This window comes from Girardinichthys multiradiatus, chromosome 14, assembly GCF_021462225.1.
Source record: "Girardinichthys multiradiatus isolate DD_20200921_A chromosome 14, DD_fGirMul_XY1, whole genome shotgun sequence".
NCBI classification, from domain to species: Eukaryota; Metazoa; Chordata; class Actinopteri; order Cyprinodontiformes; family Goodeidae; genus Girardinichthys; species Girardinichthys multiradiatus.
The window spans coordinates 4,660,608-4,677,570 of NC_061807.1; the positions used below are offsets into that span (position 1 = coordinate 4,660,608).

At 41.7% G+C, this 16,963-nt stretch overlaps 2 protein-coding genes across 4 annotated transcripts; one reads left to right on the plus strand and one right to left on the minus strand.

Annotated features, from left to right (window-relative positions):
* Positions 1–59: 59 nt before the first annotated feature.
* On the minus strand, positions 60–8,904 carry LOC124881324. Of its 2 annotated transcripts, XM_047386894.1 has the most exons (4): positions 8,794–8,904; positions 8,528–8,678; positions 2,858–3,220; positions 60–2,704 (listed from the first exon to the last, which is right to left on the minus strand). In XM_047386894.1, exons 2-4 carry the CDS (start codon positions 8,592–8,594, stop codon positions 2,508–2,510), a joined length of 627 nt encoding a protein of 208 aa, XP_047242850.1. In that variant the 5' UTR covers positions 8,595–8,678; positions 8,794–8,904; the 3' UTR covers positions 60–2,507. The 2 variants fall into 2 exon arrangements, with proteins under 2 accessions (XP_047242850.1, XP_047242849.1); XM_047386893.1 differs by lacking the exon at positions 8,794–8,904 and having other exon boundaries at positions 8,528–8,784.
* On the plus strand, positions 8,508–13,874 carry LOC124881328 (Fc receptor-like protein 5). Of its 2 annotated transcripts, none has more exons than XR_007041609.1 (5): positions 8,508–8,626; positions 9,723–9,849; positions 11,437–11,511; positions 11,609–11,872; positions 11,952–13,874. XR_007041609.1 is itself a non-coding variant. In XM_047386901.1 (5 exons), the coding sequence occupies exons 2-5, from the start codon at positions 9,819–9,821 to the stop codon at positions 12,116–12,118; spliced, it is 498 nt and encodes a 165-aa protein (XP_047242857.1). In that variant the 5' UTR covers positions 8,508–8,626; positions 9,723–9,818; the 3' UTR covers positions 12,119–13,873. The 2 variants fall into 2 exon arrangements, 1 of the variants encoding a protein (XP_047242857.1); XM_047386901.1 differs by having other exon boundaries at positions 11,476–11,511; positions 11,952–13,873.
* Positions 13,875–16,963: the final 3,089 nt, after the last annotated feature.

A 16,963-nucleotide genomic window follows, 5' to 3' on the forward strand; every position in this document is an offset into this window, starting at 1 on the left:
TTTAGTTCATCTTTCTGCTGACAGTAAACACATCAGGGTCACGACTGAACAAGGATGGATCAAGGAATCAAGAAAAGCTTTTATTTTGAAAGTCTTTTACAGGATCACATAAAAAACTGTAAATAAGCTTTTACCAATAAAAACAAGTAAGAAAAAAACCTAACTATAAACCCAACAAGATAAATAAGACACAAACAAATTAAGGATCGAATTCATAAATCCAGGAAGGGAAAAACTCACAAAGTTTAGGAACAACCCTTTAAAAGTTCAGAAATACCTGAAATGAGAGCCACTAAAGCCCACTGCAATGTAACCACATTCATTAACATAAAGAACAAGGTAAAACTTTCAGCCGTCTGAACCCAAAACAAAATAACGTTCAGTTTGTCCCTGATGGAGAACCTCTGTATGAAATCTAGACTATAGTGCAGGTGGAGTTCTCCAGGACGGACTCCAGTTTATTGCTGCCGCTTCAGAGGAGCTCAGCTCAAACAATGAGAGTCAGAGAGCGAAGGGTTAAAGCAGAGACAAGAATTCCCTTCTTTAGGATGATTTAGGCAACATTTCTGATATAATGAACAATATCTGCAAACAATGTTTAATTCATGCTTAAACAGCTGATTTAAAAACAGATTACAACAAGATGAGTTTCAATAGAAAACAGAAAGACCAGAATATGAAGAAGTATTGAAAAGGAAAGAGAAACGTTTGTTTCTGCAATACTGCCTTCTGCCACAAGAGGCACTGAAATAAAACCACTGACACCTGTACAGGTCAAGTAGGCGGTTAACGAGTTGGATTCTGGGAATTGAAGTCTCAGGTTCAAAATACGGTAAATATGACTTAGAATAAAATGAACTAAATAAAAACAGAAGAAAAGATGAATAAACAATGTTTGTAGTTTAGATAATTGTACTTTTATGTATTTTGAGTAAGGTGATATTTTTTTCATCTTTGTTGTAGTACTACTGCTGTTTGCCACAAAGGGTGTAAGTCATGGACATGCATTTGTTTCATTTAAATAATTTAATCTGTGTCATTGTGCCAAATATTGCTGTTAGGTTTTATTTCTTGGCTTTTTAAAAGGGGACTCTGACCATTTTCTCTTAATAAGCAGGAAATGCATTTATCCTTAGACTGTTTCTTTCCCAGTAACTGCAGATATAATGAAATAAAGTAAAAACTTTAAGAGCAAAACTTTCAAGAACATTATATTCATTATATGTAGTTTCAACCATCAAATGGATTTTATTTTGGAGAATAAGGAAATGGCTCTGAATCATATAACTCATTACAATAAGACAGCAGCGAGTAAAAGGTTGGTATTATGGCAGAAAGCAGAAATACCAAAACAAGACAGAAAAATTAAACTGGAAGAAACTGAAAAAAAGGATTTCTCGACTGGCTCTTAAAAGTTTATAAGAAAGGTTTTCTTTTACAAATGAACAAATTTTTTAGGAAATGCAGACTAACATATTTTGTTCAGATTTGGGGCTTTTTTTGGTTGCCTTTCAGTATAAAAATGATCTTGTATAAATAAAAAAAATGAAAATTTCACATATTTTATTTCAGAATTGTTTTTGGTAATAAATAGAAATTTGTCTATCTTAGAAAACAGGTGATTGGGTAACATATACAATAAAAATAAAACTTTTAGGACTTCTGTAAACATGAGAAAAAGATTTTGGTTCAACTTACTTTAACCACGAAAACAAAAAGATTTTTGTGAACTTAATCTAACAATAATGTCTGGATGTTGTAAGTGTGTGAAACCAACATCATATTTCTGGTTTGTGCACACAATCTTGATCAATGAAGCTGATTCTGATCAGACTTAAAAGACATATATGGTTGAATACCATCAGCACAGCAATGTTAAAATACAAGTAAAAAAGCAAACCTGAAATTGTTTGCGTATTACTTGCTTCATTTATTACCCAAAGAAGGAAAATCTAAGGTAAACAGCAGGGGACCACACAAAGAACCCTGAGGAATACCGCCAATAGGGAATGGGATCACATCATGCTGCAGCTCAATACCATGTTGAGGGTCAGACTAGCTACAACTGGAGTGTGCTGAAGTGAGGATCCCAGCAATAACAGAAGGGCAGTGTTGGTTAGGTGGCAGAAATGTTTTCCTGTCCCTTTGTCCCTCTTTCTGACCGCTGCCTACAGATGTCTATGTAGCAGAGCTGACAGTAAGACCAAGACAGTCCAAGAATGCAAAGCGGTGTGACGTCTGTTCCCATTCCCATAACAAAGTAAAACAAATTTTAAAAAAAACTGAGAAACACCTTGAAGGATGGGGATAGAGCTGGTTCTGATGTACCCTGTTTACCCCTGAAAGCAACACATTTCACTGCATCTAATATTGTTAAAATCAAGTAAAAGAAACAAGGAACCCTACAGAGCAGCTTGACCTCCAGGACACCATCAAAGACCTTCCACTCCTCAGACATCAGTAAGCTTCTCAGCTAGCAGTTTCTCCAGGTTCTTCATCATTATAGATCACTTAGAGACAGGCTTGTAGCTCATCAGAAAAGATCTAACGAACTTGCATGTGATTAAAGCCAGCAGAGGAATCATCACGACAGCAACTGGGAGTAACAAGGCAATATACTGTTGAATGTCTTTGTCTTCATCTTCTTCATCCTGGTTTCTTCTTGGGTTGTCCCAGGTGTAGTCATCGGCTTCATGGATTTTATCTGCGGATCAGAATCAGGTGTGATTATCAGCTGTCAGAGACAGAAGAAACATCTAAACATCTACTCCACTCTGATTATCAATGATGTCTTTCTAAAACACAAGCACCAGATCAGAGATGTTCCACTCTCCCACCAACATCTAGACAAACTCACCTTCTTCAACAACTCGCAGCTTGATGATCATGTTGGGCTCAAAGGTCATAACGGCTCTCTTCTGACGGATTGTCACCGCCTGGACGACCCGACACTCATACACTCCGGTGTCGGCAGTCGTGGCGTTCTTGAGAAGCATGGAAACTTCTCCCTCCTTCATCTCTTTATCCAGAAGATCCACTCGGTCCTTAAAATCCCGATCCTGGAAGTCTGAATAAACATGTTGATCTCGATAGAAGAAGATATACGCCATTTTCTGGTCCGTTCTGCTCCACTCCAAGTATTTAATCGGGTCTACCCTGTTGGGAGCTCGGCATGGCAGAGTGACGGTCCGTCCTTGCAGGACTTTGATGTGGATCTCAACTGAAGAGACAGACGAAAGAAAAACAAATATATTTTGAGTGATCAGTGACAAATACAGCAAAGTCATGTAATTCTGACTAAAGAGTTATCATTAGTAAAGAGGAATAACTGTTTTCATTCTACTGAGAGGAGGTTTGTTCAGAAGTGGAAAACATTTGAGTTAGTCTTCAGTCTCCAGGAGTGGACGTCCCAGCAAATTTCCCCTAAAGTGTTAAACAATACTGCACAAGACACTGAATATGGCGTCCACATGGTGAAACATGGTGCTGGCAGCATTATGCTGTGAGCATATTTTTCTACGTTAGGAACAAGGAGGCCGGTCAAAGTTGATTGGGAGATGGATGGAGCTAAATCCCAGACAATCCAGGGAAGAAAACCTGTTAGAGACTGCAGAAGATCTGAGACTGGGGGGGGAGGTTCACGTTCCAGCAGGTCAACCACCCTGAACATACTGCCTGAGATACAATGGAATGGTTTAGATCAAAGCAGATTCATGGTTTATATCTTCCTGCCAGACGTTTACAAAACATTGAGATGTGAAGAACATCCCTCTGGCTGTCATACCCCTGGTGGAAGCATGCAGCATTCACTGCAGTTCTCATTCAAACCAGTAGATGGAGCAGCAGGTGAAACCTAGCTTTGTCCAACAACAGGTGGTAGAAGAAAAGTCTACTGACGAAGTCCATTTGCTTTACTATACCTGTATGAAACCTTTATTTCAATAATTATTCCCTTTATGCTGAAATTCATCCTGCTTATGGTTGCTCTCTATCCAACCTGAGAGAGCCTGAACCGGCTTCACTAAAAATGGCTAAAGTTCCAGATTGCAGATGTGCAATTCAGATAAAAAAACAAAACAAAGAGGTGCAGACAGACTGCAATGAAATGTGGTTCCGCAGGGTATTCACTCGGAGGGAAGTGAACACTAATGCATGCCACACCATTTTTGATCTCAGTGTTCACAGTACATGCAAACTTTTGCAAAGAACTGTTGGGATTAAGGGGGAGTCAGGTTTAGCCTAAACCGGCTCAGTTATGGTTGAGGTGCAAACACACCCTCCATTTCTGCTACCTGTATGACCCCTTCTCTTTTCCAGTGGTTATAATCAGTCTGACAGAGAGAGGTATCCCAATCCTTGTGGTTTTTAGTATAACAATGACCATCAGTGGGACCCTTTGTGGGGTGCCTTGAGACGACATTGTTGAAAATAAGCGCCGTTTAACTAAATAATCTGAACTGAAACATTCTGTTTAGTTATGCTGCTATAGGCTTAGGCTGCTGGAGGACATAACGACCACTTTCACCCTCTTCGCTACATTCTCACACTACTCTCCAATTTTGCATTATTTGCTGTTATTTCAGCTTTTAACTGCGTGTCCGCAGTTAAACTCCAAGAAGAGCGGTCAATCTTCGTCCTCTGGCCTCGCCTCCTTGGCGAAAGGGGAAAAAAATGATCTGACCGTCAGTAGTCGACTGGAACAAAAACAAGGGTGGCAATCCGTCTCCTTGAAACCTCTGTGAGGGTTTTTTCTTCTGTTACGTGTTAAACTCACTTTTTCGATCAGTAAAGTGAAATCTCTAGCCTTCCTATTCCAGAAACTTCTTTCATGAATTTTTCTTTTACGTTGGCCAACGGGGAAAATGAATGAAAGCCCACGTGGGATTTCTTCTCCAGAATTGATGCTCCAGTTGCGTGATAACCGCGTCTCGGTTTCAGCTGGAAAGTACCTCCTTAAAGGAGCCACCTTCCTATATGTCCTGTGACATCAGACTTGGGACGCCCTGTCATTTCAGCCGCAGTGGCCGCTGGGATTTGTAGTAGCGGACTATACTGGGATACAAAATGGCCAAAAACGCCGGAAGGCCTGGTGGCATCCAGCAATGTGCAAATGGCCCAATATTCAGCAAAACATGGTCCAACAGATCCACATTAACAGACATGGCTGCTCTGAAACGTCTTTCAAGGTGAAGGAATGCAGCCGGAAGTAAAAACAACTCAGAAACCTTGTCCGGTATTTGAACCGTCTGCTGAGGAATTTACCTAAAGAAACATAGAGCTGTGGTGGAAAAGGCTGAACACCAGCTGGACGAGAACAGCAACTACGTGGATGAGTTTGTTTCAGGGCCAGAGTAGATTTCCTGGAGAAAAAAAATGAAATCTGTCTAACGGGGAGGTCACCAGCATGAAATCGGTCTAACAGGGAGGTCACAGACATGAAATCTGTCTAACAGGGAGGTCACCTGCATGAAATCGATCTAACAGGGAGGTCACCAGCATAAAATCGATCTAACAGGGAGGTCACCAGCATGAAATCGGTCTAACTGGGAGGTCATCAGCATGAAATCTGTCTTACAGGGAGGTCACAGACATGAAATCGGTCTAACAGGGAGGTCACCAGCATGAAATCGGTCTAACAGGGAGGTCACAGACATGAAATCGGTCTAACAGGGAGGTCACCAGCATGCAATTTGTCTAACAGGGAAGTCACCAGCATGAAATCTGTCTAACAGGGAGGTCACAGACATAAAATCGATCTAACAGGGAGGTCACAGACATGAAATCGGTCTAACTGGGAGGTCACCAGCATGACATCTTTCTAACAGGGAGGTCACCAGCATGAATTCTGTCTAACAGGGAGGTCACCAGCATGAAATCGGTCTAAGAGGGAGGTCACCAGCATGAAATCGGTCTAACAGGGAGGTCGCAGACATGAAATCGGTCTAACAGGGAGGTCACCAGCATGAAATCGGTCTAACGGTGAGGTCACCAGCATGAAATCTGTCTAACAGGGAGGTCACCAGCATGAAATCGGTCTAACAGGGAGGTCACAGACATTAAATTTGTCTAACAGGGAGGTCACCAGCATGAAATTTGTCTAACAGGAAGGTCACTAGCATGAAATCGGTCTAACATGGAGGTCACCAGCATGCAATTTGTCTAACAGGGAAGTCACCAGCATAAAATATTTCTAACAGGGAGGTCACAGACATGAAATCGATCTAACAGGGAGGTCACAGACATGAAATCGGTCTAACAGGGAGGTCACCAGCATGAAATCTGTCTAACTGGGAGGTCACCAGCATGAAATCTGTCTAACAGGGAGGTCACCACCATGACATCGGTCTAACAGGGAGGTCACCAGTGTGAAATCTGTCTAACTGGGAGGTCCCCGACATGAAATCGGTCTAACGGGGATATCACCGACATGAAATCGGTCTAACAGGGAGTTCACCAGCATAAAATCTTTCTAACAGGGAGGTCACAGACATGAAATCGATCTAACAGGGAGGTCACAGACATGAAATCGGTCTAACAGGGAGTTCACCAGCATGAAATCTGTCTAACAGGGAGGTAACCAGCATGAAATCTGTCTAACTGGGAGGTCACCAGCATGAAATCGATCTAACAGCGAGGTCACCAGCATGAAATCGGTCTAACAGGGAGGACACAGACATGAAATCTGTCTTACAGGGAGGTCACAGACATTAAATCGATCTAACAGGGAGGTCACAGACATGAAATCGGTAACAGGGAGGTCACAGACATGAAATCGGTCTAACAGGGAAGTCACAGACATGAAATCTGTCTAACAGTGAGGTCACCAGCATGAAATCGGTCTAACAGGGAGGTCACCAGCATGAAATCTGTCTTACAGGGAGGTCACAGACATGAAATTGATCTAACAGGGAGGTCACCAGCATGAAATCGGTCTAACAGGATGGTCACAGACATGAAATCGGTCTAACAGGGAGGTCACCAGCATGAAATCGGTCTAACATGGAGGTCACCAGCATGAAATCTGTCTAACTGGGAGGTCACCAGCATGAAATCTGTCTAACAGGGAGGTCACCACCATGACATCGGTCTAACAGGGAGCTCACCAGCGTGAAATCTGTCTAACTGGGAGGTCCCCAACATGAAATCGGTCTAACGGGGAGGTCACCGACATGAAATCTGTCTAACAGTGAGGTCACCAGCATGAAATCGGTCTAACAGGGAGGTCACAGACATAAAATCGGTCTAACAGGGAGGTCACAGACAGGAAATCGATCTAACAGGGAGGTCACCAGCATGTAATCGGTCTAACATGGAGGTCACAGACATAAAATCAGTCTAACAGGGAGGTCACAGACAGGAAATCGATCTAACAGGGAGGTCACCAGCATGAAATCTGTCTAACAGGGAGGTCACAGACATGAAATCGATCTAACAGGGAGGTCACAGACATGAAATCGGTCTAAAAGGGAGGTCACCAGCATGAAATCGGTCTAACAGGGAGGTCACAGACATGAAATCGATCTAACAGGGAGGTCACAGACATGAAATCTGTCCAACAGGGGGGTCACCAACCTGCACAAGCAGACATAAGGAAACAGGAACAGTATAGAAAATTCTGCCTCTCCTTAAAGTTGAAGTTTAGACTGCTGTAAATGCTTTAATCTTTTACAAATGAAAAAGTCATCAGGAAGTCAAGTAGTGCTCAGTGTTAGTGTCACAGGACATATTGCAAATATAACGTTCAAACATTTGCATCTAAAATATAACACCTGAAGGACAATTTGGAACGCAAACATTACTAACTATTATATTCCAACAGTCAGGAATTCCCACTTTGCATGACAATGATATATTCAGCCTGCAGGACAGGGTATCTGCAGCTTCCTGATCCAGATGATCACGCAGCTGAGAGAGATCTGGAAGCATCGGTCACAAAATCACAAAAAATGCTTCATTTATTTTGGACATTCAATAAACTGCCTTCTAATTAACTTTATGCCTTGTTGGTGGTCTGAATAAAAATCTTTTTAAATAACTCCCAACAGGGTCATTCCTTTTATAGTAGAACATGATATTCTGACCAGAACCCTTTCTGTTTACTTTGTTAAAGACAGCGAACCGAGTGTTTGTTTACTGCACAAATAATGCTCCACAGTAAAATAACTGAATTATTTTGCTTTTATAACTAAAAGAATAAACTGAACTTTTGTCAGATTTTATCTTAGAAAAATGTTTTATGCCAGTAAAACCTCCTTGAAACCATCAGGGATGTCATTTATTAAGTATAGAATATAAATGTTGCGATATTAGATGATCAAAACTAAATATTTTTGAATAATTTCATTATAGGTTAACAAGGAGGTTTGAACGCAATGCTGTGATGAAGCGCTGGTGTAATTACACACACTGACCACTATGAGCAGCACTGCTTCCAGCTCCCTGCTGCCTCTCTGATTAAACGCTTATTTTCTGGTTCATGGTTCACATCAATTAAACCAGCAGCGGATCAGAAACTGGGGGAACTCACAGACTAAGGCTCCTGCCAGCTGGGATCCTGTCAACATCAGGTGTAGGAAAACTGCGAGGCGCACCATCCTGAGGAGCCTTTTCCTGCGCACACACACAGGTACACGTCAGACAGGTGGCTTCTCGGCCCCGAACGCAACACCGGCTCAGATCTACAGAAAACGACGCGTAAAATGTTAGAAACAATAGTTGATTTCCGCCAAACTTATCTTTCCGTAAAATGTTAGAAACAATAGTTGATTTCCGCAAGGATTTATCTCCGCCTACCTAAACTAGTCGGACAAGAAAGTTGTTGGAGGTGTAGAGCACACCTGCAGAGAGGGAGGAGCTGCTGCTGCTTTCAATGTCCGCTCTGAAAATCCACCATCTTACAAAGAACAACCGAGGAAACGTCACTGAAAGGCATTTCACCTTCAAAATAACATAACAGTTATAAAACCCAAAATAGTTGAAGTTTACAAAAAAAAAAAAAAAAAAAGAAAAGTTTAATTTTTCCCAAATTAACTCATTAAATAAACAAATTACAGTGTACACCTTTAATGGCATTTTACAAGCCTAAGCACTTCAGTTAAGCGAGTCACCTATCTGTAAATAAACTTTAATTGTTCATTCACTGAAAAAAACATCAATATAATCTGTTTTAATACGTTTTCTCAGCATCACAGCCCTGATGGATGAGTTTTAGAGGAGGGTTTAGGTTATCCGTGGCGCAGTGAAAACAGCATGATGTGTGCGTGAGTAGCTGAGTGTGTGTGTGTCTGAGAGAGAGAGAGATAAACTGGTTCTTGAGGAAACGGACCAATAGATTTTAAGTCTTGTGACAAGCTGCACCCACAGAAGGAGACAAGTTGCTCGACTTGTTGACCTAAGATGTGACGTCAGCATCGCTGGGTGTGTGACTGTCTCAGGTGAAAACAGCTAGAAAAGCTAAACATTATTTTAATCATAAATCTGACTTGTAAATGTCCGTTTTTATTATTTTATATTATTTATTTGTAAAAGTATGGTTGAGGTCTGTTGTGTTACCTTCTGTGACCTGAAGAGGGCTCTGTAGAGCTACCCTGCAGAGCTGAGCGGGCTGACTATCACAGCTTATTGTTCTCTGACCACAGATCAGCGGTATGCACGTTTCAAAGTGTTTTTTATTTCTCTGCTTGTCTTGACAAAGACATAAAACAAACCTTGTAATGTCGCAGCATAGTTTCCTCAGAGCAGTGAGGAAACCAGAACACTGAGGAGGAGGAGGAGATGAACTGATCGTCAGATCAGATCTCAGATCACCAAGCAGCAGGATGGAGGAAACATCTCTACTGTGGCTGATCTGTAAGTGCACTGCTCAAAAAAATAAAGGGAACACTCAAATAACACATCCTAGTTCTGAATGAATGAAATATTCTCGTTGAATACTTTGTTCTGTACAAAGTTGAATGTGCTGACAACAAAATCCCACAGAAATTATCAAAGGCAATTAAATGTATTGACCTCCCTACAACACCTGGGCATGCTCCTGATGAGATGGAGGATGGTCTCCTGAGGGATCTCCTCCCAGACCTGGACTAAAGCATCCACCAACTCCTGGACAATCTGTGGAGCAACGTGACGTTGGTGGATGGAGCGAGACATGATGTCCCAGATGTGCTCAACCAGATTCAGGTCTGGGGAACAGGCGGGCCAGTCCATAACTTCAATGTCTTCATCTTGCAGGAACTGCTGACACACTCCAGCCACATGAGATCTAGCATTGTCCTGCATTAGGAGGAACCCAGGGCCAACCACACCAGCATATGGTCTCACAAGGGGTCTGAGAATCTCATCTCGGTAACTAATGACAGTCAGGTTACCTCTGGCGAGCACATGGAGGGCCTTGCGACCCTCCAAAGAAATGCCACCCCACACCGTTACTGACCCACTGCCAAACCAGTCATGCTGAAGGATGTTGCAGGCAGCAGATCGTTCTCCACGGTGTCTCCAAACTCTGTCACATCTGTCACATGTGCTCAGTGTGAACCTGCTTTCATCTGTGAAGAGCACAGGGCACCAGTGGCAAATTTGCCAATCCTGGTGTTCTCTGGCAAATGCCAAGCGTCCTGCACGGTGTTGGGCTGTGAGCACAACCCTCATTTGTGGACGTCGGGCCCTCATACCATCCTCATGGAGTCTGTTTCTAACCGTTTGTGCAGACATATGCACATTTGTGACCTGTTGGAGGTCATTTAGCAGGGCTCTGGCAGTGCTCCTCCTGTTCCTCCTTGCACAAAGGTGGAGGTAGTGGTCCTGCTGCTGGGTTGTTGCCCTCCTACGGCCTCCTCCACGTCTCCTGGTGTACTGGCCTGTCTCCTGGTAGCACCTCCAGGTTCTGGACACTACGCTGACAGACACAGCAAACCTTCTTGCCACAGCTTGCATTGATGTGCCATCCTGGATGAGCTGCACTACCTGAGCCACTTGTGTGGGTTGTAGAGTCCGTCTCATGCTACCATGAGTGTGAAAGCACCACCAACATTCAAAAGTGACCAAAACATCAGCCAGAAAGCATCGGTACTGAGAAGTGGTCTGTGGTCCCCACCTGCAGAACCACTCCTTTATTGAGTGTCTTGCTAATCGCCAAAGATTTCCCCCTGTTGTCTTTTTCATTTGAACAACAAGATGTGAAATTGATTGTTAATCAGTGTTGCTTCCTAAGTGAACAGTTTGATTTCACAGACGTTTGATTTACTTGGAGTTATATTGTGTTGTTTAAGTGTTTCCTTTATTTTTTTCAGCAGCGTATTATTATATTTCTGCACATATACCTGGTGTTTGAACAGGGATATCGAAACATTTCTGATTCACGTTTACTGAAATTTATTTGAAACCGTTTATTTTTTTGAGCAGTGAACACAACTCATTTATTCTGCTCTCTTCATGAAGGACAAACTTCAAACTGACCTGAGAGTCATTTCTCTGCAGCTCTGATCTCTCTGCTGAGCTGCTCAACAAACCAAGGTTAGAAACTTCTTCTGTCACTGTTTCAGTCTGACTGACTCCACAGAGACTGTCCTGCAGGAATTAGAAACTATTTAACCTGGTTTCTTCCTCCCAGCTGGTCTGACTGTGAGTCCCAGCAGATCTCAGTTCTTTAAAGGAGACTCTGTGTCTCTGAGCTGTGAGGAGGACAACATCTCTGCTGGATGGACTGTGAGGAGAAACAGAACCAGAGGAACCAGGACTCAGTGTGGAGATGGATGGTGGAGAAACGAGGGTTCTACTTGCAAAACCAGCAGCATCAGAGAACACAATACTGGAGTGTACTGGTGTGAGTCCAGAGAGGGAGCAGCCAGCAGCAGCATCAACCTCACTGTCTCTGGTAAGATCAGACTGTGGAGTTAGTGTTGATGAAGCTGTGTGGAAATGGATGAAATGCTGTAGTTTGTCTCTGTGTTGAGGTGGATCAGTGATCCTGCAGAGTCCTGTCCTCCCTGTGATGGAGGGAGATGACGTCACTCTGAGCTGTCAAACAAAGACTTCCTCCAACCTCCCAGCTGCTTTCATTAAAGATGGCTCCCTCATCAGGACTGAGCCTGCAGGTTTTTGCACCAATCTACACCTATGAAGACACAACTTCCCCCTGATTACATTCATCATATGTATGAGGAGAGATTCCAGGCCAATGTGGTTCCATTCTGTTGACAGCACCTAATTAAGTTCATGCTGATCAGCCAATCTGATAATCGTCATCTCTAGTATCCTTCATTTCTAACCTTCACTCTACCTTCCCAGTGATGAACTTATTATCACAGCTGTCAAAACGGGCCTTGGTGGGTGTTTTATGTCCTATTTAACCAGTTCATATCACAACATTTCATGCCTCATCTAACCCCCATACACTCTAATCAGAGCGCTGCTCCTCTGAGCAGCTGAGGTGAGTGGTAAGGAGGCCACTAAGGGCTCCAGATCAGAGCTTACAGACTTACTTCCAGTAGCGTGTTGGACCAACATACAAAATCACTACTAAAATCAAACAGAATAATAAAAACTAAATGAAAACATGCATGTAGTAAAAAGCTGACTGTGAGATAAAGGCTTTCACCGTTTTACAAGCCAATGTTATCTCTGATCAGAACTCTTTCCTTTAGGAAAACAATTATGAACATCTTCAATTCTGTGATTTTCCGTTTCAAGCTCTGCAACAGTGGCGGCATATCAATAGGGGGCGCTAGAGCACCACCCCCACCAAAATGGCAGATAAAACATAAATTACGAAATGAAGAGTTATTATCACATCTGTTCACTCCTAAAATGTGTCTGACCTTTTATTTTTCAGCATTCCCATTCCATTTAGGGTTTATTTTTCGTGTAGCTCTAAATAAGGAAAACATGTTTATATGAAAAAGTATCAGTTTACAGAGCATTGAAATAGATACAAATATGAAAGTTCAAGAAATAATGCAATAAAAAAACCTCAATGTCCATAAAGCAAAGAAGCTTGTTTTTAAAATGTACGCCACAGAATAAAATATACAAAGACAACGAATCCAAAGTAAAGTTCATACCGAGAGAGGAAGATGATTACAGAGCAGATGGGCCTGAAAATGAAAAGCTTTGCCTCCCTTCCTCTTCTGGTGGAAGTTCTGGAAATGACGCGTGAACTGAGAGCAACATGTTCTCCTGAGCTCCAGAGCAGCAAGGCTTATAGGGAGGAAGGTGCTTGGTCTTTGAGGGCTTTGTCTTTAATTAGAGGAATGTCTATATCAGCCAGGGGGGTGATGATGATTACGGAGAAATGAGTGTTTTTATCCCTGCGGTTATTTGCAGTTTTTTCATATTCTTGGAAATAGTCCGTTTTTTTATGCACAAATATACAATCACAGTTTGTACATCCTACTCTGTTGCACATTCTTTGAATCTGATCTGAGGATGGTATAGTCAATAAGAGTACAGCAGTTTTTCTTATATAGTAAATCTGTTCAGTCTGTTCTTATATTTTTAACCTTTGTGTAAATCTGCAAGCTTCCATTTGGCCTTTGCTGCTGATGGAGCTGAACTGAGGGACAATAAAGGTTATTTCTAGTCTACTCTACTGGATCAGCTGGAGGTTTTTCTATGTTTTTAAAAGCTTCCTGTTTTCTCACCATCAGAACCTGCAAACCGGTGACACCTCTTTCTCTCTGTTCACACGCTTCACCTTGTTCTGCTCATCATTTCTTTGTTTTGCTGTTTTATTTTCCATTTCCCCTGTTTTTGTCTAATGTATAGCAACTCATGTTGCCTTCAAGAATAAAATGTGCTCTATTAATAAACGTTGATTTATCGGTGGAAGCCTTTAAGAAAGAAAAGAGTTATGAAAAACAAAGACAACAAGCAGCCAGTAGGAGTAGCCCCAATCCTGAAGCCATGTTCTTGGTCCTCTCAGCCGTGTTCCTTGTTTTTCCTTCCATCCCTGCGGAGCCTGCAGAGCAGAAACTAACGTGAGGAAACAGATCCAAGCAAACAAACTCACTATCACCAGAATGTTGAACAGTCATGATGATGGTGCTAAAGGGCTCTGGTGGTTGTCCAGTTTTTCTTACAACTTTACATTTGTATGTTCCTGAGTCATTGATGCTGACGTTCTTCAGCTTCACAGAGACATTTCCATCAGTCATCTGTGCGTCTTTCAGCTCCACTCGACCCCGATAGGCTTGGTTTTGGTCTTCGCTAGTCACTCCCTAGTCTTTGCGCCAAAAAAACACAACATTTTCCCCTGGAGGCAGCTTAGAAAGCGTCCATTCAACCATAATTATTTCAGTGTGATCAGGAGCCTGACACTGAAGAGAAGCATCATCTCCGGATTTCACTTGTAATTCTCGCGGCTCTGAACAGGAAATAAACCAAAGTTAAACAACTTAACGGTAGACAAGGAAGACAAAAGTAAAGACAGAAGTATTTGGTTAGAATATCTGAAATATCCATGTTTTTACTGAAATTGTTCTTCCAATTATAGAACCAGTGAATTAAAGGGGAAATTTTAAGCAAAATCCACATTTTTCTGTATACTTGGGGTCTGTGGGAGTGCAGCAAAGTTGAATTTAGTTTCTCCAGGTGCTGCGTGGATAGCACCTAGAGAGACCAGGTGCTATCCCTTAAAACTGAGTCCAGCAGACAGGGCAGGTCACATGACACAGGAAGCAGTAGCAATATGTCTCTCACTGTGAACCTTATATTAAAAGGAAGGAAGCCCAAACTGAAGCAAAATTAGATTCAGTATGAATGAATTTCCTCCTTCTCTAAAGTTATGCTGTTTCCATCTTTTAATAACAATAACTGATACACAGGACATGTCTGGAATTTAGTTATTTATTTGTGTATTTTAGTAAGATATCCACACAGATTAGCACAAAGTTAAATAACAGTTAATTGTGTTGCTGTAAGCTTTTCACATCAGTGAATTAAAAATGGTAACAGCACCTGGAAGACTGTTTAAACACAGTTTATGTGGGCTCTGTAGCACTTTCCAAATCTGAGATCTGAAATCTGATTTGAACATTTTTTAATGGAATTGGGTTAGAACAATGAAAATGATGTAGGGTATGTTAATCATCCACTCTAAATGGCCAAAGGTGTCATAGTTTGGTTTCTTGATGGACCAATATGCAGGGATGAACTCCCGAAGCTCGAAGTTTGCAGGTAAGACGACACTCTATGGCAGGATCGGACAGGATAGCAAGCACACAAGGATCAAACATAAGAAACCAGCGGGGAACAAAGGAAACAAACGGGCTTAAATACAAAACTGGACAGCAGGGGGAACCAATGACACATGTGACCAGACAATTGGGGTGCAGGGAGACAGAAAACGAAGGTTTAGACCAGGTAATTTAACAAAAACACACACTCAAGAACTCAAAACACAAGCAGGTATGACATAAGGTGTGTGGACTGGTGGCCAAACCGTCCACTTGGACCCTTTAACCCAAATATTACTTCTTTAGTATTAGACAGATTTTGGCTTATTCTGTATAAATTAAACTATTTAGGAGCCTAAATGTTGGACAGTAGTCCCTTTAACCCATTTTGGGGGAAGGAAAACTAACCAAGGATGTTGAATCAAACCAGTTACCAAACCAAGTTCAATTCAGTGGATGTAAATCAGCCCATACTTGACAGAGGACTGGCTTGACACTCTGTTTTTAGAGTGGTAATAGTCTCACAAAACAGCAAGGACTAGTCAAAGTATTAAGAATGAAAGTAAAAAACCCTTGACACAAAAGTTAGGCCTCCACAACAACGAAGAAGTCTAATGCCTTCGACACTAAAACAAATGAGTCATTCAGGATCGACTGACAAAGGATTCATCAAGCACACTGTTTACCGTCTTCAGGTGGCATCAAACAACAGCAGCAGCAAAGACGACAAGCATAATTAAATATCGTTTAAATATGGAAAAAACAGATACTTACCCCTGACACAGGTAAACAAGCCAAAGAGGGAGGCGACACGCAGCAGCAGCAACACAAATTAATGTTAGATTATGAATTATGTAAATGCAATGTGATACAACAATGGCTGAGGACAGGTTCAATGTCCAACCGTAGATCTGCGCTTCCTTACAAGGAACTTGGCATGAATTCCAGTCATGACTTGTTGACTCACATGTTGCATTGTAATAAAGAGAACCTTTAAAACTTTGGACCATTTTGATTTTTAAATGATCAGATAAACAGGAAGAGGCTCCCGATAAGGATTGTCTGAGCTGACAGACTCATCTTTTTCTGTCTGAGTTTCCCTCAGAAGTAGTACATTTTAAATGCATTTTCATGTTTCATGTGATAATTTTTTCTTTCATGTAAAAAATGTTTAATTAGAAAAGGAACTGGGCTTACACTGCTGCAACTAAAGCTTGTTTCTGTTTGCGTTGGGATATACGTCATGGATTGTGGAACTGGACCCAAGCGCAGGCAGGAATAAAGCAACCTCATGGTGCAGCTAAGGATTAAGCTTGGGGGTTAAATATAAATAATCTTGGTCATTGTAACTGATTTAAAAAGGACAAAGTTTACTCTGCAAGACTAAGAAGAATTTTATGAAAAGCGATTATGTTCCAATAAATAGGAAAAGTGGACAGATAGAAGAGCACAATCAGTCTAGCTCAACATCTAATCCTCCAAAGTAAACGTAAAAAAAAAATTCCACAAAAAATCTAAGTTTAAAAATGGAAAATATGTCTGACAGTTGCTTCATGTGGACAGGAACTGGAGGAAACTCGTTCCTTAAAGAGAACCTGCCAGCGACCAGGAAATCTTGATAGTCTAATACCAAGGTGATCCAATTGAGCTCTCTTTCTGGAGCAGAAATCCCAGAATTTCCCCGAACTGAGGATCAGAATGCTGGGAGTTTTCACGTAACCTGCTTTGTGGAATAACCACCCCCTGAGATGTGAGAAGACTGACTGTGAGAAGCCATTAAAGGGTCTTAAAAT

What these genes read in the sequence shown, in the direction of transcription:
- LOC124881324 (XM_047386894.1), bottom strand. Translation starts at nt 8,594, where the DNA reads ATGGTGCGCCTCGCAGTTTTCCTACACCTGATGTTGACAGGATCCCAG. An exon ending in GCTGGCAGGAGCCTTAGTCT is followed by an intron (nt 3,221 to 8,527) that starts GTGAGTTCCCCC and finishes CTGTCTCTTCAG; the next exon opens with TTGAGATCCACATCAAAGTC. An exon ending in GCTGCGAGTTGTTGAAGAAG is followed by an intron (nt 2,705 to 2,857) that starts GTGAGTTTGTCT and finishes TCTGATCCGCAG; the next exon opens with ATAAAATCCATGAAGCCGAT.
- LOC124881328 (XM_047386901.1), top strand. Translation starts at nt 9,819, where the DNA reads ATGGAGGAAACATCTCTACTGTGGCTGATCT. An exon ending in GAGCTGCTCAACAAACCAAG is followed by an intron (nt 11,512 to 11,608) that starts GTTAGAAACTTC and finishes TCTTCCTCCCAG; the next exon opens with CTGGTCTGACTGTGAGTCCC. An exon ending in CATCAACCTCACTGTCTCTG is followed by an intron (nt 11,873 to 11,951) that starts GTAAGATCAGAC and finishes CTCTGTGTTGAG; the next exon opens with GTGGATCAGTGATCCTGCAG.